This window comes from Brachycentrus maculatus, unplaced genomic scaffold (genome assembly GCF_059751285.1).
Source record: "Brachycentrus maculatus isolate JH-2025_06_01 unplaced genomic scaffold, ASM5975128v1 h1tg000373l, whole genome shotgun sequence".
NCBI classification, from domain to species: domain Eukaryota; kingdom Metazoa; phylum Arthropoda; class Insecta; order Trichoptera; family Brachycentridae; genus Brachycentrus; species Brachycentrus maculatus.
Window position 1 is genome coordinate 292,501 of NW_028281122.1, and position 25,101 is coordinate 317,601.

The following is a 25,101-nucleotide window of genomic DNA, read 5'->3' on the forward strand; positions in this document are numbered from 1 at the left end:
TTTATAAAAAAATCCAGAGATTTTGAAAAAAGAGAAGAGTTTTTTGTTGTTGGACATACTTAATTGTCTCGCAGAACTACCCTTACCAGTGGGAAAAATAAGGGGATTTTAACGGCTGAACCACTATGGGAAATTTATATAAACGCAGAGATCGATTAGTGTTGATATCGACATGTATATTTCAGTAATTTAATACATAAAGAGTATGTAGAAATTTTAATAAATAAAGCGTGATTAAATTGAAATTTTATACTTAACATCCAGCTCCTATACTTGAGTGATTAAAATTTAATTCGCAGCCATTTTATCTCGCTACTATTATACAATATCGAATATATCAAAACCGAACTATAATGTATTAAAAATAAGATTAAATATTTAATATTCAGCTCCTATACTTGAGTGATTTAAATTTAACTCGTTGCCATTATATCTCGCTACTTTTATACTATATTGAATATATCAAAGCTGAACAATAATGTATGATAAATAAGATTAAATATTTAATATCCAGTTCCTATACCTGAGTGATTAAAATTCAACTCGTACTCATCTTATCTCAAACTATTATACTCTGTAGAATATATCAAATCCGCAGTATTTTTTAATGAAAATTATTTACTCTATAAGAACAAAAAAATTATATATTTTTAAGGCAGTTAGTACTTCCATTAACAACTTATTTCGGTATTTTTTTCTCCTAATGTTTATAAATACAATAAACTTATTTAATATAGTAAATCTGAGGGACACGCCCAGAGAAGAGAAGTATGAGCTATTGAGCCAAATCATAAAAGGCAAAATATATGGTTGACGAGGTGTGGGCAGAAGGCAGATCTCCTGGCTCCGGAATATATGAGATTGGACAAGGACCGTCGAGGTGCTGTTTAGAGCTGCCCAAAAAAAGGACAATTATTATTAAGTGACTGTCGACGTCAGAGGGACCTGGCATGATACGAACAGAATAAAAAGAATTTATACTCTAACCATTGAAAGCGATTAAAACATAACAGTGAATTAAGGAAGGCCTTACGAGGTCTAGCAATGCCTTCTAAATATGTTTTTTTTTCTTTATTTATTTAATGACAACAGTTATTTGTAAACCACATATCAATTTCGATAAATTGAATATGAAATCATTTATAAATATATTTTCATTGTGTTTTACAAAGTTTTTGTATTTTATATGCATTTGTGGATATAATCTATTTATATCAACTCATGTATTTTAAAATTACTTCTTGGTACAATTAAAAAATATAAAATATTATGTGATGCTGCGTTTCAATTCCTGGCTCTGGCTTATTTAAACCAATAAAAAATTAAAAATAATTGATTTACTTAAATTGTATAACTTTTTAAAATTAATTTGTATTTTTTGATTAATTGATTCGGCAGTCACTTTGTGGTAAAAATCTATCTATTTTTTATTACTGTTTTACTTAGTAAATACCACTATTTCAAGATAAAATGTAAAGAAAGTTAATGACCAAATATAAAGTTGTGTGCTTAAATATTTACGTCAATAAATCGTGTTTAAAGAAATAGTTGTAATTACTAAGTAAAACATTTATTAAAAATGGATGGATTTTACCACAAAGTGACTGCCGAATCAATTAATGAAATTATTGAAGCCAGTACGGTTAAAAAAGGCAAAATGTATAGGAAGTTAATGACGAAATATAGAGTAGTGTGTTTAAATATTTACTTTAATCAATTGTGTTCAAAAGAAATAGTGGTATTTACTACGTAAAACATTAATTAAAAATTGATAACTATATTTGTTGGAAAAAAATTATATGTTTTGATTGTATAGTTCGATCATTCACAAGATTATTTTCACAAAATCGTCTCTTAGATATTCTAGCCTCACTCTCTCTGCATATTTATTCGAAAGCTCCTGAGATATTGAGATATATCTCCATATATTTAGGATTTTCTCATATACTGCTCATACGTGACTTGGCAAAATAATCACGCCTGGGACTTATGGAATAATGTCGCCAGCGCGGTATGCTAATGCAATTTTTTTCATCCTTTTTTATATGGAAAAATATAAGAAAGGGAACTTCGTCCTATAAATAACGAAAAGATTTCTTAATATGTTACATTTTCAAGAAGATACGCTTGTTTGATTAATATTGTGTAGTCAATTCCATAGAGCATTATTTAAAAATGTATATTTAGTGTTTTTAATAAAGTTATTTTTTTATATTGTATGTAGATTTTTTTTTTCAATGAGAGCTTTCACTTACTTCGCGTCGAAATTTTGTTCTTAAAAGATTAAATGCTTACGAAATTGGCGATTCAATTCAATGAACCTAAAATCCGTTGTAGTTTTTTGTATGTATAATTTTTAAAAAAAGTCTCTACACCGATTCTTCACTATAATTTGAATCAATTTTTGGAATGGAGATAATTTGAACGGAATGAATTTTTTTTCGATCAGTTCTTTTTAATAAAATGAGTCATCATTTATATTTCTATTGATTCATTTATTATATTCAGTATTAAAAAAAAAGTAATTCTTAGATAAAAAAAACGTTAATTTTATATACATTAATACTATCCTCAGGTATTTAGATATTTTAGAGAAAAAATAATATGTATTACACTTTTTTCGGCTACTTTTAAAATGAACTTGAAAAAATGTGCTAGAATTATGTAAGAAATACGATATCTATTGTAAAACTTTTTAGTGTCCTTTTATCATTAATTGTTCTAAAGAGCTAAGCTTACTTACAGTACTAAAAATAATTTTTTATGGCGTTTAGTATTTTAAAAAGTGTACGTACGCATGTAATTGTCTCAACAATAGGAGTTTAGTTTAAAAAAACGCGTTCAGCTATTTGTGAATGTATTTTAAGTTAGATATCAATATTGAAGAAAAGACAGTTTGCGAAAGATGTGAGTCATCTAAAAATTGTTCTCTAAGTAGTGCGTGAAGTGTGCGAGATGGTAGATTTTATAAAAAATATAAAAGCATCGAAGAGACGCAGGATGTAAGCATAAAAATAATTCATAATATTTTTTAGGAAAAATATAAATCATTTAAAAAAATAAACTTTATGGTTAATATTTTTCCCATTGAGAAATATACAACATTACATTATACATAGTTGAGAATGCAAAATAATAAAAGTGAAAAAAATATAAGTATGATACAGTAAAATATATATATTTTTTTAATGCAGTCGAAATCTGAAAAAGCGATTCTTGATTTTGACTAGAGAATAGGTCTTATAAATATGTTTAATATATTTTACTGTAACACTTCAACTATATACGGAAGATGCACAATTTACACTAATAACTAATATCTACATAGAACTACATATTTTTGGGAACTCATTAATGGTAAACACCTGTTTTTGAGCCATCGCTTGCATTTGCTGGAACATTTGTCTCTCTTCCTCCTTGCCTGAAAGTAATGGGAGTGAGCAAGAAAGAACACGTTAGAAGCATTACAAACAAGGAATTTCAGCCACGAAAATAACTCAAATTACTGAAAATTAATAAAATAATTAATTAAGTAACAGTTTTCTCAAAAATGATATTAATATAAATATTTTTATTTATTTTTTAAAGTTGAAAAAAAACTCCTGAAATTCCTTTATCAAAAATTAGTTATTAGTAGGGGAATTTTTTTAATTCATGAAAAACACACTTTAAAAAATAAAAACATATTTAAAACTACAAATTAATACACATCGAACCCTTGCTTCAGTGAAATTCAAAAGTAACAGGTGTGATAGCTATTTCGCCTTGAGATTAAAATGCCACATTACCGATTACTATTTATAAGTTGATAAAAATAACTATCAATTTCTTTCAAAGTGTAACCCGAAAAAAAAAACTTATTGTATCGATAAATGTGTAAAGTAAATATCGCTCACTCCTTTCAACAAAGTCATATATCAAAAAACTTGATTTTTCAGGAGATCGTTTTAAAGTTTAAAATTATAATGAGTGTTTCAAAAATAAATATCAAGCCACTTATTGAACTTTTTACTGTGCAACAGATCTTTTTAGGTAAAACCTGAAGGTTTTTTCTCCGTTTGAAAAATATTTTGTATATTTAAAAAAATAATAAAATAATACCTTTTCTTCAAAATGAAAAAACAACACTTTCAGCCCTGTAGCGGGTAAATATTAAGAATAATATTATTAAAATATTCCGCTTTTGCTGGGATAAAGTAAATTTTCTGGGCATTCCGAAAACATGCACAACTGAAAATTGTCGATTTTTGATATATGACGTTGTTGAAAGGAGTGAGCGATATGTAACATACCATATGTAGCCGACCACAGTATAATGCTTAGTATATTTAAAAATGAAAGCTATTATTTCCAGCATGAGCAAGTTTTAAGCTTTCATAGGTTTAAAAAAAATTGAGATGGTAAAGGCACATAGGACGCAGAGAAATGAATCATATTGTAAACCAGGCAATCGCCATGGATCTTCCTCGAAAGACATCTAGAGGAAACCAATTAATTCATGGATGATTCTGAAAGATAACATGATTCAAAGGCAAGGCCTAGGGGACTTTGTATATAACAGAAGGACCTACAGCCTAAGGACGAGGAGAGCTGGCTCCAACAGTCTGCAAAGATGATAAGTTGGTATGGAGCCAGGAGGAAGAAGATTCCCAGGGGGGAGGGGTAAAAAAATAAAGTGAATTGTTCACAATAATATATATTCAATATTATCCTGGACTGCTACCTGAAGCGGAGGTATGATCACCTTTCCTTCATGTGTTAACGATCAAGATAACACTGCGTTTATACGATGCAGTGCCCTATGCACCATCAGGTGTGGATGAAGGTTTGACGAATGAAGAAGAATGATTTTTTTTTATTAAAAGAAAGACTAATATATGTGTTTTTTATTATATACAAAAATACTTCAATTTCATATTATTTTTGTGAGCCTAAGCGGCTCATTGTTAGAAATAGATATACATACATACATACCCATTCATATCCACATACCCATTCATATCCACATACCCATTCATATCCACATACCCACTTATATACACATATAAAAAGATTATTGATCACAAAAAACTAAAAGCCTCATGTTGCTATGATAATTTACCCGTTTTTTTTATACAGTATGTCTAAACCATGAAACACTTTGAGAACAAATGATTTATAGGTTTCCCTAACGTCTTCTTAATGCGAACAAGGCGTTATTCTTACCCCATTACGCTGGGTATTTCACGCCAAAATGTAAAATTTGCACTCAAATCTCGATAAGAATAAATATCTTTACATTTGTATACATATTTAGCACATTTGAAATTGAAATCAAATTTTTCCTGGAATTTAAAAACTACTTTATGGAAGTTTCGTGTGAGTTAAATTGGCGTTATAAATTAACCACTTTGTGTAAGAAATCCTAATATAAAAAAAAAAACTAAAACTTCGTGGTTCAATTATTTTCATACCGAAAATTGTATACAGGGGAACTGCATAATCTCAAAAATTTCCATGAAAATGAAATTTTAATTTTACTTGATATCTCAACATTAATGAAGAAGAAAAACTGGAAATTTGCTGGGCTTACAACCTGTCACAGGTTGGTTTAAGTGATCACTTTAAAGACGTGTAACATTCACAATTCTATCTTTCATTGACAACCGCATACAGAAAGTATGAAGAGCTTTTTTTAATGAAAAAAAATAATGTTTTTAATACTAGTATGCCAATTAACTCGTATAGCCTATAAATATTAGTATGGGTCACGGTTATCAGAGTTTTTTTTTATAATTTTTTTTTAAATCAATCGTATTTTACAAATAAATCAACTGAATACTTTCTTACGATCTGGCTTAATGTTACTTTTTTAAATATTTTTTAACGTCATATTGCTGTATAAACGGAAAAAATATGAAATCACGTTTTAGGCAATTTCAGACCATTCAGATAAATTTTGGTGAACATTAAGATATTGTGTTGCATAATGATTCATATTTAAATTATTAAACATTTGGGAATAAAAATAATCAATCTAGACCAGATGTCTCAAATGTAAGTTTCAAGGCGACATAGCTATCACTCAAATTTTGGGGGAAATTCTGGTAATTTCACCATATTTCAGGGCGATAGGGTGTAATCAATTTGATATTTTTTGAGCATTAATGTATTGTTAGTGGAAATAAATATTTTAATGGTCAAAAATAAGTTCTTTACTTACCCATGCCCTTATTCTGTAACATCTCTAAAAGTTTTTTGATGCTCTCATCTCTGGCTTGAAGGGTTTGCTTCTGAGTCTCTATTCTTAATTCCAGTTCCTAAAAAAAGAAGAAAAAATGACTTAATTTTTTTTAATGGGATTGGAGTTTAGATTAAAACAAAATGTTCATTAAGAAATCTTTTTTATATGTTTAAAAAATAAAGAGATGTGCTTAATGAATAAATCAATATATTTTGTACATTAAAAGCATTAACATCGTAGTATGGTAACACAATACTCTCCTTATCATTCACCGTTCACATTGTGTAATACTGCTTTATGACTTAGTAATAATAAGTCATGAAGTGCCATAGAACGGGGCTACTTGAACTTTGGTGTGTTACTTGAGCCCAGTACAAAAAAAAATGAATCTGTATTTGGTCTACAATAATGAACGTATTGACATGATTCATTATTTCCCTGAGAGGTGACACTTATTGTCACGAAGTATCGTGACAATAAGTGTCATCGATAGCACGATCTAAATATTTTTTTGTACTGGGCTCAATTAACACATCAAAGTTCAAGTAGCCCCGTTCTACGGTAATGTTTTTAAGTCCCGTTGACGAAGACTGTTCTTCATTACATTTTCACTCTTAAGATTTTTAATAGGAAAAGCAATGAGTTGATAATATATTGATTAAATAAATTGTGTGATATTCGATCTAGGATCAACCTACTTTGTAAGAAATGGTGGTATTTGCTAATTTATTGTAACTGCAGACAGTTGGTAGAAATCCACATTGAATTGTTGGGTAATATATCCAAAATTAAACACGGTTATTGGATTTAATTCTACTTTTATTTACATATATTTGATAATATGTGACACGTTCCGTCTTATTAAGACATGAACAAACACTCATGAGTGTTTGATAGTGTCTTAATAAGACGAAACACATCACATATTATCATAAAAATGTAAATAAAAGTACAATTCAATCCAATAAGTGTGTTTAATTTTATATATATTAATATGATATATTACCCAGGTATTAACTTAGATTAAGTATAATATATTCACATGGGTCTGTTTTTATGCAGATCTTTGTGAATTCGCATAAAAAAATCTAAAATTTAGACTAGTGCAGGTTACAACCATTAAAGTGTGATTGTGTCACTTGCACAATGTTAAGCTCAAATCTTACATCGTATTCAAGAGATGATTAATTGGGAAAAAAACAGTAAAAGCACTTGTAATTTGGATTGAAGATTTATCTCAAAAACGATTTCCCATATGCTGATATTTAATTGCGGAAAAAGCTCATTATATTTATTGGATTTTTTTATAAACTTTTTTTATGCGATCTTTAGTACATTCCATTATTTTGATTTGAAGTTTTGTGGTTTTTAAAAATTATGGAACCTATCCCCCAGTTTTGTATGTACTTCAAGTATTTTTTGTGCGACTTCTCGTGGAACGTATCTATCGCATAAAAAGAGACCCAAGTGTTTTTACATATTATACATTGTAAGACGAACATTTTTTGTACGAGTTAAATCCTGTCGAATTTCATTAAGATTATTGGAATTATTGTATTATTTGAGAAAATTGCTTCATCGTTTCAATAAAAACTAATTGGTTTAATTCCCTTTTCTGGAGAAAATTATAATTTTCATCTTCTTTGTGAAGTAACCGTTCTAACTCATCAGCACATTTATCAAATCAAAAAACTCCGTTCGTCGAATTCTATCAAATTTCCGAATAATTTCTTTCCTTTTGGATAATAAATGACTTAAATGTCAATTTCAATCTTACATTTCCAATCTCCTGGCAGAAAATTAACTGTACACGGTGTTTTCCAATAAGTCTTAATAAGTGTTTTAAAAGACTTCCAATTCTGCCTCAATCATTATACTAATATATGTATATATTGATTCGATTAAATCAATAAACATATAATCAAATCAATGCATATTATAGATGGTTGAAGCATCAATCGTTTTTCTGAGCAACCCAGAGCTAACGACTTTGCAATTGGCTGGGTTAAGTATTCACTTTGTACACTTAATAATATTGTACAAAGTTTATCATTCTTCCCATTATGGAATATCTACTAGTATATTGCGTTATATTTTAAAATGCATAAATGTTGAAAAGTCCCTGCCCTCATATCAGCCTTCAAAAGGAATTGGGAGTGCGATTAGGATTCGCAGGGTCCGCATTTAACAGTACGAAGGCAGTCTGGAGATCGGATTTATACTCGGTGAAGACCAATTGCCACCTGTACAATGCCTGCATTGCTCCCGTTCTCTTATACGGCTGTGAAACATGTCACCTATATCGTAGCCGTACAGGAAAAAAGGACCAACTAACAAAACGTAAAATGTTCAGGAGGGCCATTAAAGTCACTTTTTCTTGGCAAAAAAATAAACATCCATGCAGTTTGTCCTTTTTAACAAGTCAATATATTATACTTCCAAGTTTAAAATCCTTTGGTTATTTTTTCAGGGCATTATTAAGCTGATAGTCAATGATCACGTTTTTGTAAGAAATGCACTTGGTCACTTTCTCCTGTATGACTACGATATTTTAATGTGTGTGTGTGTGGTGTGTGTGTGTGTGTGTGTGCGTGTGTGCGTGTGTGCGCGTGTGTGTGTGTGTGTGTGTGTGCGTGTGTAAAAATAGTTTGTTTCCATACGTCATAATTGTACCTATAACCATTTTTTTCTGAACTTCAGAGAGTTAATTGATTAAACATGAAGAATTTCACGATTTCGTTATTCAAAGTATTTACAGCTTTGAAGCTTTACAGCTTCGCATTATTAAATGGGACAATAACGCTCAAAATCGATTTATTTCAAATTGAAATCAACGATTAGATTGAATTTTGAACGATTGAAATTTCAATAGATTCTGCTTCAATTAACGAGGTAACGTTTTGAAAAAGAATTTCACTTAAACGTTCGTTAGTGGAGCCATTATAACGTTACAATAAATATTTTAAAATTAATTTTAAAGTAAGGTTATCAGTCCTTTATTACAGAAATACAGTATATTAAATACAATCTTCTTTTTCTTCACGAGGCCTCAGTCCTCCACTGGATATAGGCCTCTTCTTCCTCATTCTGTTTACTCCGGTTGGTTGCTGCTTGCAGCTAGTTTCTACCCTCCATAGCGACTTTGTCGTCGGACCATCTCTTTTGGGGTCTTCCGACACCTCTTTTGTTCTCCCAAGGTCTCTATCGTAAAAAAAAATGGAATAATTTTGGATCCTATTTTGCAATATGTCCTGCCCATTGCCATTTGAGTTTTGCCAAATGATCCATGATATTCTCTACTTTGGTTTTTTTTCTGGTTTCTTCCTTCATTATGTTACCCCTCAGACTTTTACCAAGCATGGATCTTTCCATGGATCACAACATTCCCATTTCTATGTATCCACTTGAGCTTCTCTGCATTTCTCTTTGTCAGAGCCATACATAGTCTTTAGTTCACTGGCAGTATGCAGGATTCGTTCAATTTTCTTTTTAGACAGGTTGGACATTATATACAATATACGAGTATAATTATAAAACTCTTAAACTCATTATTCATTGATTTGCCGTTTAATTTATAAAACTCTATTTCAATTTATGTATTAATTTTTAAATCAAACATAGATTTTTTGTGTCTACTAAGTTGTATTTTAGTTAAAACATATAAAAATTAATATTGTGACAATTGTTTCGCCTAGTTATTGCATTGTCAAACAAACATTCGTTTGAAAATGCCATAACTAGGCGAAATAATTGTCACAATATGAATTTTTAAGTTAAAGTTAATTACCCTTTCAAACTATGCCAAAAACTTCCATGCACTCCCCTACACCATATGAAAATGTGATTTAAAGTATGTGCGAAAAACATTCAAGAAAAACATTCACGAAGCAAAAATATTTTGGGGGTAATGGTTTAAAAAGTTTCAGGACCGATGGTCTAGGCCAGGCATGGGGAACCTTTCTATTTTAAAAGGCCACATTCACTTATCTGATTCAACATGAGGCCGCAGTAAAGAAAACTTTAAAAAAAAGACACCACCCCCCCCTATAAACTAAATATTTTAATTAAATCACAATATAAATTGGTAAAAATGCAATTCAAAAAAATATAGAAAATATGCATATTCACAAAAATTGGCATCAGTCAAAAGGCCGCACTAGAATAGCCAAAAGGCCGCATGCGGCCTTAAGGCCGCAGGTTCCCCATGCCTGGTCTAGGCAAAGAGCCGCTCCTGCCAAACTCTGGTCTAGATACCTCGTAACTCGGCTGTCCAAACTTAAAACACAGTAAGGGACATTTTTTTGTAGTGCGTTTTTTTTGCATTTTTGGACTAAGTAGAATCTACTTAGTTCAAAAATGCAAAAATATCGTTTTTTGTAGTACGTTTTTTTTTGCAAATTTGGACTAAGTAGAATCTTACTTAGTCCAAAAATGCAAAAAAATCGTACTAAAAAAATGTCCCTTACTGTGTTTTGAGTTTAGGCAGCCGAACTGAGCGACGAGTCACCGCAAAATTGAGGGTGTTTTCGCGTTTTTTTTTAGTGAATTTCAGACACCTTACCTTTATGGTGTCCCTCAGGATAGCGATCTCGCGGGTGAGGTGCTCGTTCTCGGAGAAGAGCACCTCCAGCTGCTGCTGCATCTCGAGCGAGGGCGCGCGCATGCGCAGTCGCAGTTCCTCCTCCAGCTGCCGGACCAACATCGCTTGTTTCTGCGGACAACAACCAAACAACCCTTATTAATTCTTTCGTTTTTATATATTAGTAAATGTATATATATATATATATATATATATATATATATATATATATATATATATATATATATATATATATATATATATATATATATATATATATATATATATATATATATATATATATATATATATATATATATATATATATATATATATATATATATATATATATATATATATATATATATATATATATATATATATATATATATATATATATATATATATATATATATATATATATATATATATATATATATATATATATATATATATATATATATATATATATATATATATATATATATATATATATATATATATATATATATATATATATATATATATTTATATATATTTATATATGTAAAATACTTAATATTTAACCATACCCTCACCCTTTAATTCCCACCTCCACGCCCACACATAGACACACATATACACACACTCACACACACACTCACACACACACACACACACACACACTTGCACACACTCACACATACACTCACACACACCTACACCTCTTCTCTTTTCTCTCTTAAATTATAACAATATTTATATCATTATTCAATATTCATATCGTTAGTTAGTCAGTAACACATTCAACGTTAATAAAATAAAAAGGGAAGAAATTTCCTTAGAATGTTTATACTTATTTCGTCTATCGCCCACTTTGAATGTCAAGTATTTAGCAGCGCCCTTTTTTAATAATAAACTACAATGACATTCATTACTTTTATTATAAACGGTATTTTTTTTTACCAATGGGAGCAATTAAAACGCGACTGTATAATAGTAAAAGAATCTTATACTCAAATTAAAACAAACATGCCAATCAAATAATTTTTCTAAGCCCCTTACCGCCCTTACCGCCCCCCACTAGGCCACCAGCGCCCACAAGGGAGCGTTATCACCCACTTTGAGAAAGACTGACTTAGATCTTTTCAATTCAATTCGAACCCTTATCCACACCCCAATGGTGCATAGGGCACATCAATATCTAGATCGTTAACACACGAAGGAAAGGTGATCAGCCCTCCGCTTCAGGTACCAGTCCAGGGTAATATTAGTCCGACTTAGATCTTACACTTCATAAAACAAAAACAAAAAACAAAAAAAATCTTTGCAAAAGAGGGTGTTAGGGAAGCCTAGATGCTTCTGTATCAGATCCGGAAATGCGGTGGGATAACTTTCAATTCCACGTAGACAAATTATCATGTCTTAAGAATTTTAAGACATAATGGGCGAGAGACATACGCCGCTTTGTAATAAAAAGGTTTACGGTATATTAATCACTTAGACGGAAGGGTGTCATGTGTAATAGAGAAGGTTAATGCAATTATTTACGCTCTGCTCCAACCCTTAACGCTTATTACATTACCAACCAACCCCCTCGTTACACAGATCCACACTGTAGGACTCTTTTCCTAAACCGACTACAAACATATTCACACATTAGGCAGAGAAATAAGGGAAATTTAAATAAATTGGAAATTATACAAAATAAAGCGGTGAAAATGGTGCTCAAGAAAAATAGATTTAATAATACAGAAAAATGAGAGAAAAATTAAACTGGTTATCTATAAAAAACAGACTAAAATTAAATATATAAATTTTTAAACAATAAATTACCCAAATATTTTAAGGATGAAGCAGTGTTAAACAAACATTTTCATGAACATATTACTAGAAATAAGGATAGAATGAGACTGCCATTGTTGAAAAAAGCTGAGTCACAAAATCGTTTAATGCATAAGGGTTTGAAAATGTATGATGAGCTACCTGAATGCATGAAGAATGAAAGGAGTCTGAAAGAATTTAAAAAGAAATATTTTGTTTACTGTTAAAAGATGAATACATATATATATATATATATATATATATATATATATATATATACATATATATATATATATATATATATATATATATATATATATATATATATATATATATATATATATATATATATATATATATATATATATATATATATATATGTGATGTTAATTTAGTGTAAACAATAGTTTATATTAGTGTAATATAAGCTAATTAAAGAAATAAATAATAAAAAAAGAGAAGCCACATATATCTGGCACCCAAACTGTACAAATAAAATAAAATTAGAAGTAAATAGAAATATTTTTAAAAAATCATGGGTAGAATCGGTGGATGTTACACGTGTGTAAAGTTATAACTTAAACCAGCCTTTGATGGTCGGAAGCCCCGTTTTTGTCTAGAATCTTATATTCTTCTTCATCTATGTTGAGATGTCAAAAAAGAATATGAAAAATATAAAGGTTCATATCATAGCCTCCAATGGTTTATATGGTACATTTATATATTTAAAATGGAATGAAAAAAAATCATCTACATTCAATGAAAGTCATGATCGTACTGCTACGACTTTTACTACCATCACGCTGTTTACTGCAGGGGTAAGCAGAGAGGATGGAAAGCCACACTCGTCTGTATTGACATATACTCCTAGCATCTACATCCATACATCTAGTCATACATGCCCTCCGATTACGTAGTCTTTTAAGTTATTATCATCTGCATTTGAAAATTAATTTCTTGTAATTTACAATCAATGGAATTACTCCATTATCCCGATTATTTTAAGGGATATAGAGAAAATCAAGATTCCATTAATTTATTTCGTTTTCATTTTAAAGATCACTTAATCAAAAAGGCTTTATTATGTTCCATTATGCTCCCGATAATACCATAATTTGTCATATCTGCGATTATGGTTACCACTATAAAACCCCCATTTTATAACTGAAAAGCCAAACAATTGAATTGAATAACAAAGAAAATTTGCCGTAATAATTTGGGAGTTTCTCTTAAAAGCGAATTCCAGATTCCAAGACCAAGAAAGCTCTTCGTTCGGTTTTTAATTAAAAACTTTTTACATCGAACATTTGGCAGAATACAGGGGAACTATTTTTTTATTCACTGAAAATAAATTAATGGAATTTGAAGTATCTTAGCTCATTAGAAAAAAAAATTCATTGACTGCTACTCAAGATGACTGATAAAAAATGAAAAACAAAAATAGAGCAAATGGCATATCTTCGTCACGTGAAGCAAACAACATACATACTTACACTTAATAGTATTCATACACTTACATTTGAACAAAATATAAATCACATGCGTTGTTAATCTTTACGTGCCCCAACGGGTACACACCAAAAGAGGCGGTTAAGGATTTGTGGGTAAGTGAGTTTTTTAAGTGGGTAAAACATTCGGCATATTTGCCTGCCATTCTGTAGGTCCCGGGTTCGATTGTAAGCAAAGTCGATGTAAAAATAAGTATTTTTCACATGTATAAGTATTTTTTTACATAGTGTTCATAAAGTTAAAACTACTTTCATAAGGTTGAAAAAAAAAATTCTCCACTTTTATAGAAATTTGTAATTTTTATGTCTGCCTCCATAGTGTAGTGGTTACCATATTTGACCAACATCTTGGAAGTCCCGGGTTCGATTCTCAATGAGGTCAAAATGATATAAAAAAAATTTACACCATTTTTTATTTTAATTTACTTTAGACTTGGTACCTGTAGCCTAAGACCACCTTGCCTTCATATAGTGAACGATCAACTTAACAATGAATTAATTTAATGCAGTACTCTATGCACCATTGGGTGGAGATGAGGGTAAGAAGATGATGAATAGTGTAAAGATAAGACCATTTGAAAAAATAAGAGTTAAAATCTTGAATATAAAAAAAAAAACAATGATATTTTTTATGAATCCTTTTTTCACAAATTAATGAAAAACGTGATTCATTTCCCATGTCCCAAAATGTCGTTTTAGTATTTATGAATACATCCAGAACTTAATGCCTGGAATGGAATTTTTACAGGATTTTTACTGGCTCTGAAATAAATTCGCCGCCATTGCCAAATAAAATGTTCTTTTTACGTCTAAATTAAGCAAGAAGATGTCAATAAATGGGTCCTCTTTGCAATGAGAACTGGCGGGGAAAGGAATCTACAAAAATCCAATACTTCAGAACGATCAAGGGATATTCTATTCCGTGACTTGTGTTAATATTTTAACATGGTGTTATAAAATTGTAAAAGAAAAAACACAATTTTTTTACCACTTGAGTTTATTTTATTATGTTATAATAAAATCAACTCAAGTGGTACAACTTCATCATGTCTTACCACAAAGTGAATGCCGAAAAAGTAAATAAAATGTTGTTATAATATAATTAGAATGTAACTTTGTTTTAAAATCACCCAAAATATTTTATTATAACTTTATTATGATGTCTTCTCGTTTCGAAGCTAACCGCTTTTTTATCAAGACTTATTAATCAGTCTTGATAAAGAAGCTGTTAGCTTTGAAACCGATAGACATTATAATTAAGTTATAATAAAATATTTTCAGTGATTTTAAAACATATATTATTTCGAGAAATAAAAATACTTTGTGTTCTGATCCACTCACATTTTTATTAACCAACTAGTTTCGGCAACAACCTGTTGCCCTCTTCAGGGTTTCATTTATTACTAAATATATATATATATACATATATATATATATATATATATATATATATATATATATATATATATATATATATATATATATATATATATATATATATATATATATATATATATATATATATATATATATATATATATATATATATATATATATATATATATATATATATATATATATATATATATATATATATATATATATATATATATATATATATATATATATATATATATATATATATATATATATATATATATTTATATATATATATATATATATAAATATATATATATATATATATATATATATATATATATATATATATATTTATATATATATATATATATATATATATATATATATATATATATATATATATATATATATATATATATATATATATATATATATATATATATATATATATATATATATATATATATAAAAAGAAACAGTGTACAAGTTGTTGGGTTTCAAAAGGGTAGGGGTGGGGGTAATGGTGTTTTAAGGAGGGGTAAGAGCAAGGAAGGGGATAACTCTGTTTAGGTTGGGTTTGATTTTATTTTTTTATTAAATTTAGAATGGATGAACTTCGGAATCACTTTATGTTTTAGACATTTATTTAAAAAATATATATTTAGACACACCAATCTGTATTTCACTGTCTCTTTCTTATACATTTTTACTTTGCTGTCTATTACCGAATAACGATTTACAAAATTATTTTCTGAGGTTTTAAGTATGAGACAATCTGCATACAGTCACATAAATAGGTCTTACTTTATATGACATTATCTAAAAAGTATAAAGGAGTACAACAAACAGTTGTTCAAATAAAAGGCAATAAAAATATTGTTAATAGATTCGGCAGCCAATATCTATAGGCAGGTTATATCTCTTCATTTTTATTAAAAATTTACTTAGCAAATACCACTTTTTCTTAAAATCTATTATGACATAAGCTTCGATACATTCCGCGTAATTATATATCCGCGAATATAATAATATATTGTTTATATTCTCACTGAAAAAAAAATACGTATACTTAGCTACGTAGCTAAAATATATTGGCCAAACTGCGAGAAATTTAAAGATTAGAATTAAAGAACATCATAGCGGTCTTGTTGGTAATTATTTTTCGGAATTTGCAAATCACATAATAGATACTAATCACTCATTTCACTCTCATAAATTAAAATTATTACACCTTGTTTCATATAAAGGCCAAATTATGAATTATCTTGAAAATTTTGAAATCCAAAAAAACCTAAATTCTAATAATAATTTATTAAATAATATATTGTTTCAAAATTCTTCACCGTTGCTTTCTATTTTTCCTTTGTTTTCAAACTCCGCCCCTTGACTAACCCTTTCCCTTTACTTTCCCCTCTCCTTATTTATAGAACAATTTTATATTATTTTTTGACATCTCATCAAAGATGAAGAAGAATATGGAAGTCTGGGCATTTACGGATATAAGAGTTTCTGCTTAATAAAAAGCTTCTTTACATCTCACCAATAGATGTCTCTAGTGAAGTTCTAGTGATTCATGAACAAGGTTTCTAAATTGGTTCATATATATAGAACTTCCAAGAATTTGAGTAGTGTGGTTGTCAATAATGGGTAGAATTGGTGAATGTTACACGTGTGTAAAGTGATCACTTAAACCAGCCTATGACGGTCGTAAGCCCCGTAAATGCCCAGACTTCCATATTCTTCTTCATCTTTGATGAGATGTCAAAACATAATATGAAAATAACTCCTGTAATTGGAGATAATCCAGATTTTGTGAACAAGTATTTGGACACACTCAAAATGTTGTGAACAATTTTATATTTTATATTTTAGTTATTATACAGACCTGAATGATGGAAGCTTAACTTCTGAAACATATAGTCTATAATAAAACTCAAGTGGTAAAAAACAAGTGTTTTCTTTAATCATTGTAACATGTCTTACCACAAAGTTAATGCCGAAACAATAAATAAAATAGCTACGTAGCTGTTGCGTATGTTTTCTGTTTTAGATATGTTTAGTGGTTTTTTTTTGCTGTTGCCTTCTAGCATTTATTTGTACTTTATTGCTCTTTTAAACTTGTACATCTTATAACTGTTAATGCTTTTTTTACTTTAGCTCTAAATTAAGTCTGCCTATTGCTCTTTTTAACTTTTCCTATATTTTATTCTTGATTTTTACTTTCAACTCATTTAACATTTGTGAAATTTTTTAATTGGAATGTTACAATTACCTGTTTTTTTGTTATTCATTATTATTATTATTGAACCCTTATCCGCACCCCAATGGTGTATAGGGCACTGCTTCATATAAAGGCAGTGTTATCTTGATCGTTTACACATGAAGGAAAGGTGATCAGTCCTCCGCTTCAGATACCAGTCCAGGGTAATATTGAATAAATATTACAGTGAAAAAATCACTTATATTTATTTGACCCCCCCTGGGAATCGAACCCGGGACCTCCAGAACGGTAGCCGAGCGTGCTGACCATTACACTACGGAGGCGGACAAAATTATTGTTATTATTAAATATTTTATTGTTATATATTCATTATTGTAAATGTATTTATGTTAATGTTCTGTTAAATTTCTAAATAAATAAAATAAAATTTAGACCTAGCTTCAAATACGGTGTTTGAAAATGACGCGGAATGCATTGAAATCCGTTTCACAATAGATTTTAAGAAATATTGGTATTTACCAAGTAAAACTTAATTAGAGAATGATAAGTGTATTGACATGATTTCTTTACGTAGCTTTCAAAAAGTATACATTTTTTATGAGTTTAAATTAAATAAAAAAGTGACATTTCATTTTAGGCGTAAATAATAAATCCTCCCTCTGACAGTGTTAGTTTTAACAACCCTGTAATGTCTTAACCGGAGTTATAAAATAGAGACCCGAGTGGTTGAAATTGGGAATCGTAAAGTTGACCGTTAAGTTGAAGTGCTGTGAAGGCTTTTGATGTTTCTCGTCAACCGATGCTGTATGTGTGTGTGTAAAAATTAAAAAGTGTTGAAATGGTTTGGACATGAGAAATGAATGAATGAGGAATAAACGATAAAACGAGAATATGAGGCTTATGTACTCTAAGTAGTGAAGCAGAGCAAAACCTATAAAAACTTGGCATGATGTTTGCAATGACAGGTGTGACGTTCTACTATTTATCTCTCCGGCATGATGGTTATCAATTATGTTATAAGTACTTATTTATTTTTTTACAAAAATGTCTCTTCGTCAGGACAATCACTAACACAGCATGCAAACAATACTACCCTTCACCACCAAGGAAACCACTCCAATCATCCTACGAGTATATAAGTTGATTCGATTACAGGTCTAATTTTATTGCACGTTTAACCTCGGCTCGTAACGCATGTCTGAATTGAAAACTTTAGTGCATGTTGGTCTTCCGGTCGACCAAAAATCGCATGTGTTAGACATTTTGTGTAGTTTTGAGTGTGTAAATGGTGCTATGGTGGTGAAGGGTAGTATTGTTTGCATGCTGTGTTAGTGATTGTCCTGACGAAGAGACGGGTACGTCTCGAAACCGGTAGACGTAAAAATCCCGGTGAGTGATTAAATACTTATTTTATTAAAATTTTTGTAAAAAAATAAATAAGTAAAAATGACTAACCAAAAAGTAAGTGCTTTAAATATGAATAATATTGAAAATATGTTATAAGTCATATGTATATTACAATATTTTGAGTGAGTCCAAATACTTGTTCACAAATCTGGGTTTCTCTACTAGGAGTTATTTTATTATTTTTATTATAATTAGATTTAAACAAATTAACTTGTCGAAGTATAAGCTGCGAAAAAAATGGAATTTAGGTTTTCGGGCGTTTTTCAGTATGTAATATAATTCGGATTTATATCGTGCATACAAATTAAGGTTTTGTTAAATAAAAGCTTTCTAAATTTAAACATAGCTGTGAGTTTGTGAACTCCATATGTTCCACATAGGAAGCGGATACGGATAAGTAAGTTATTTACTTTTTAAATTTTAATTTTACTAGGTTTGGTACCACTGTTTCTTAAAATCTATTGTGACACTTGTTTCGATGTTTTCCTCACCATTCAAAATGATGCGGAATGCATCAAAACACTTGTCACAATAGATTTTAGAAATATTTGTATTTTAAAATAAAACTTAAAAATAAAAAATGGATACATATTACCACAAACTGACAATGAAATGTGCCGAATCAAATAATGAAATAAATAAATTCGTTTTTTATATTCATCGTCTACATTCTATAATACCACATTAAAAAACACTACTTTGTGTCTGCCGGTTTCGGAATAATCATTCCATCATCAGTTCAAATGAAGGTTTAAAAAAAATTATTTCTCTCTCTTAAAATTTTATTTTTGAACAATGAAATAAATTCACAACATTTTGAGTGTGTACAAAAACTTGTTCACAAAATCTGGATTATCTCCAATCACAAGAGTTGTTTTCATATTATGAATGTTACAGTGTGTAAAGTGATTACACTTAAACCAGCCTATGGTCATCAGGCCCGTTAACGCCCAGACTTCCATATTCTTCTTCATCTTTGATGAGATGGCAAAAAATAATATGAAATAAATTATTAACCTTGAAATTGTGCTAACGTCGACTAAATAAGTATAATAGCAAATGATCTGTTGATTGATTAAAAATGCCTCAAAAAAATAATTGCACTCATTTTATCCCAAATATATAAATTGTTAATGAAATCAATCGATTTAAAAATACCGGCATTTAATATTCAAACATTCGTGAAACAGGAGTTTTACATTTCCGAGGTATTTTTCAGGCATCACGTGTGACTGCAAACACGAACCACCCTAACGTCAAAAGTGATTGATCGCCTGTGGCCACAATTACCCCGTTATTCAGTGTGCTTTCCTGAAATACACCCCACGTGAATTCAGTGATCCCTGAAAGTTAATTGGGATGTGAAATATTTATTTGCCAGAACTATTGATTGACTGATTGAGTATTAAAAATTTAAATAGTATGAACTTTATAAAATTAATTAACTTCGTTTTAACCACGTTTCTTATTAATACAATTTAACCTACCGGTTTCAAAAAGAACTTTGTCATCATCGGGATTTATTTTAATTCTAAAACATAAAAAAACATTCAAATACTCTCACCAAAAACTTCTCACTCTCACTCACTCACTCCATAAAAATCCAAAAGGATTTTTATGGAGTGTGTGGAAGTTTTTGGTGAGAATATTTTACTGTTTTTGATGTTTTAGAATTAAAATAAACCCTGATGATGATATGGTTCTTGTTGAAACCGGTAGGTTAAAGTGTAAAAAATGTAAAATAATAAAAAAGTGGTAAAAAATGTTGTTTAATTTTACAAAGTTTATAAAATGTGCCACAAAGTATCTGCAGAAAACATTCAAGAAATTAAATAGTATATTTTAAGATGTAAACTAGTCTCATAAATTGAATCGGCAGCGACTTTTCAATGATAACTTTAATTTTTATTTAAGTTTAACGTGGTAAATTTCACTTTATTATTTAAATCTATTGTGAAACGAACTTAAATGCATTCCACACCATTTTCGTGGTAATATCTATCCATTTGAAACAAAACATAAAAAATTCTTGAATGTTTTTTGCAGATACTTTGTGGCACATTTTATAAACATTATAAAATAAAACAATTTTGTGTTAACCACTTTTTATTAGTACACTTTTTCCAACCGGTTTTGACAAGAACCTTGTCATCCTCAGGGTTTATATACTAATTCTAAAACATAAAAAAAATATGAAAATCTCCTATAATTAGAGATAATCCAGATTTGTGAACAAGTATTTGGACACACTCAAAATGTTGTAAATGTCAAATTTTAACCCTTATAAATAAAAAAAATTTAAAAGGATATTTTTTAGCGTTTCTCATGTATGCGATAATAATATAAGATTCGGACCTAACATAGAAATGAAAGAGTTTCTGCTCAAAAAACCTTTTTTCATCTCACCATAGATGTCGCTAGTGAGATTTTAGTGATTTAAGCACAATGTTTTAAAATTGTATCATGCATATAGAACTTCTAAGAATTTTGAGTAGTGTGGTTGTCAACCATGGGTAGAATGGTGAATGTTACACGTGTGTAAAGTGATCACTTAACCAACTTTTGATAGATCGTAAGCCCTGTGAATACTCAGACTTCCAAAATTTTCTTTTTCGTGTATGTTGACATGCTTAAAAAATGCAAATGTTCTATATTTACGCTCGGTTTAGTGCCATAATAAATTCACGGTATACCAAAATACTTTTGATCCCAGTTTTGTACTTTTTAATGGTAAGCGTGTTTAGCTACCGTGCTGGAGGTCCCAAGTTCGATTCCCAGTGGGTGGTCAAATAAATATAAGTGATTTTTTTCAATCTAATATTTATTCAATACTACCCTACACTGATCACCTTGCTAACATCTGTTAATGATCAAGACAACACTGCGTCAATTTGATGCAGTGCCCTATGCATCATTGGATGCGGTTAAGGGTAAAAAGAAGATTAAAGTGATCTCTTAACCAGCCTTTGACAGGTCGTAAGCCCTGTACATAAATACCCAGACTTCCAAATTCGTCTTTTTCATTTATGTTGAGACGTTTAAAAAATGCAAGTATGCTATATTTACGCTCGGTATAGTGCCATAATAAATTCACGGTATACCAAAAATACTTTTGATCCGAGTTTTGTACTCTCGGTACAGGGTTCACGTGAACGTTTGTAAAATCGATACTCATCCCCTCCACCGCTACCCTCTTCCCCTCCCCCCCCCCCCCCCCCCGACTCCTGTCGCACGCCCTTTCAACCCCCCGCGGCCTACTTCCTACTACCCCTCGTCAGAGCAGCGCGACCTACAACTGAGAACTGGCTTTTCCGAGAACGTACCCTGAGCTATTTCAACAGATTTTTATTTAAACAAAATAACTGGTCAAAGAATAAGCTGCAAAAAAATAGAATTCAGGTTTTCGGGCGCAGTAATATAAATCGGGTGAAGATGATGCATACAAATGAAAGTTCTCTGCTAAATAAATGCTTTCTAAATCCAATCATAGATGGCATTTTGTGAACTTTATATGCTCCACATAAGTTTTACTTGGTATATATCACTTTTTCTTAAAATCTATAGTCATATGTGTTTCGATGAATGATGATCCGAAGAAAGATGGACAAAAGCACAAGCCAGTCCAAGCCAATCATCGTTTAAAAATGCTAACTGACGTACCGGACGGTAAAATTCCGTGTAGTGCACAAACGCCTTAAGAGTGTCAGTAATGAAGACTCAAAGGCAGTGTTTCTTGACCTTTTTGAAATCAGGAAGTACTTTTGATCACAAGGAAAATTTGCGGTACGCCAAAACTGAAGATCAAAAAAATGTAACAAATTACATTAATTAAAAAATAAATAAAAACATTAAAACATGGATGAAAAAAAAACAGGGAAAATTACACGACTTCAGGTTAATAAAATGTCATACAAAACAAAGTTTGTTATAAATAATGTCCTAGAAACACGTTTGTGGAGAGCTTTTCCAACAAATCCAAAGAAAATGGCAATGATGCATCGTCCTGGCGTAGAAACCCGACACGGTAAACTTCGGGATCGAAAATAGACTACGTTATCCTGAAAAATTCTCTACTAAGGACATTCAATACAACCTCTCTAGGGATGTTTTAGATTTATGCGATGTCAAATGTCAAACGATTGAGAAATCACCTATGAAATTATTTATAGACCCTAATTTTTATGGGCAGAAATGTATTTTCACATTAACGGGCTTTTTAAATTATTTTCTTGAATGTTTTCCACAGATACTTTGTGGCACATTGTATAATATCTTTATAAAATTAATATTAAATTATTATTAGCATTTTATGGAGTGTGTGGAAGTTTTTGGTGAGAGTATTTTAATGCTTTTATGTTTTTGATTTAAAATAAACCCTGATGTTGACAATGTATTGTTAAAACCGGTAGGTTGAATTATATTTATAAAAAAGTGGTGAAAACAAAGTTAACTAATTTTATGAAGATATTATATATCAACCTGGACTGGACCCTAAAGCACAAACCTTGCCTGAATGTAAGTGACGATCAAGATAACACTGTGTCCATAAGATGCAGAGCCCTATTCACTATTTAAATACAATCTAAGAAATAAAAATAAAAATACCTTAATCATTTTAATTATATTAAATTAAAAAAAAAATACGACCAGGTTTAAGACGTGAAACTAGGTCCCTCGTATATCCGGTCAGAGCCTATTCATGGGTAATATTCCCTTACCGGAAAATTAGTGAATCCTCATTTATATATATTATATCTTTTAAGAGTCTCTTAATGTTTCCGGAACTATTATTTTTAAGAATTTATTGTAGATTTTTAAATAATATTATTTTTTGGTCGTAAAATATATAAAAAAATATCCTCTTTCTCTCTTCTTCCTGGCTCTATTCTAACTTGCATTATTTGCAAACTGTTGGGGTCAGGTTTCTTCATTCTCAGGATATAGACCCTAGATCCTTCTATCGTGAATAATGTCAGCTAGGTCATCCCTTCGAATTATGTAATCTTTCCGTAGAATCTATGATATTTTTAATCTTCTTCTGATGTCTTTCGAGAAAGATCCATGGCGATTGCTTGGTTCACAATATTTAAAGTTTCTTTTCATCAGGAGTCGTAAGTTGACGGTTAAAAACAACAGTTTTCTGCTTTACATTTCAACAGAAAAAAATGTATGTAAATCATACGAACAAAAATTTAAATAATCGAAATAAAGAGTAATTCTTAGGGGTAAATATTGGGAAAATATATTTTATTTTAAATTATCTTAGATATTATTTATTTATGAAACTTCAAACTGAATTTCAAACCATAAAAAATACTCTCACCCGTTAACACCAGCATATTTCGTTGTCGCCATTCTGTTATTTTGAGGTTTGCTAAAACCACCTCTCCTAAAAGCCTTTGATAACTTTTCGCCTGAAATAATACAGCCTTCCCTTTCAAGAGGGTTGACAAACCATCCCTTACCTAACAATTTTCAATGGAATTCTTTTAAAACTGCTAATATCTAAGAGACTGGAGATGAAAGTTCAATGGCTTTTGAATATAATCAACCGAGAAATTAAAATTTGCCTCGTCATACCTTTTCTTCGACTCCAATTACTCCTCAAACGGTTTTACATATAATAGTAAAATTACTTTCTTCTTCCAACCATTTTCAAAATTCAAGTAATTTTTAATAGGATTGATTGGTTTTCAAATATTATTTTCATTTTCCCCGAAATTCTCATCATTAGCAGTATAACAATGTACATTAATTTTCACAGAATAAGAAAATACCATTCATCAAATTAGATTTTAATAAATGTCTTTGCATCTTTTTCCACCTCTAGTTCCCAAATCTGGATTATCTCCAATTACATAAGTTTTTTTTTTACATCTCAACAAAGATGAAGAAGAATATGGAAGTCTGGGAAAGTTTTTGCTCAATAAACAAGCTTCTTCATCTCACCAATAGATGTCTCCAGAGAAAATTCTAGAGA

At 30.0% G+C, this 25,101-nt stretch overlaps 1 protein-coding gene across 3 annotated transcripts in view; it reads right to left on the bottom strand.

Annotated features, from left to right (window-relative positions):
• LOC148303310 (uncharacterized) overlaps nucleotides 1–25,101 on the bottom strand; it is a 126,629-nt gene that overhangs the window by 76,783 nt on the left and 24,745 nt on the right. For 2 of the 3 annotated variants that reach the window (XM_088270177.1, XM_088270178.1), the window contains exons 2-4: nucleotides 10,785–10,934; nucleotides 6,203–6,299; nucleotides 3,366–3,421 (exon numbers count right to left, since the gene is read on the bottom strand). In XM_088270177.1, coding sequence (XP_088126303.1) covers nucleotides 3,366–3,421; nucleotides 6,203–6,299; nucleotides 10,785–10,934 — 303 coding nt within the window. The remainder of the gene's footprint in view (nucleotides 1–3,365; nucleotides 3,422–6,202; nucleotides 6,300–10,784; nucleotides 10,935–25,101) is intronic. The other variant, XM_088270176.1, reaches the window with a different exon arrangement.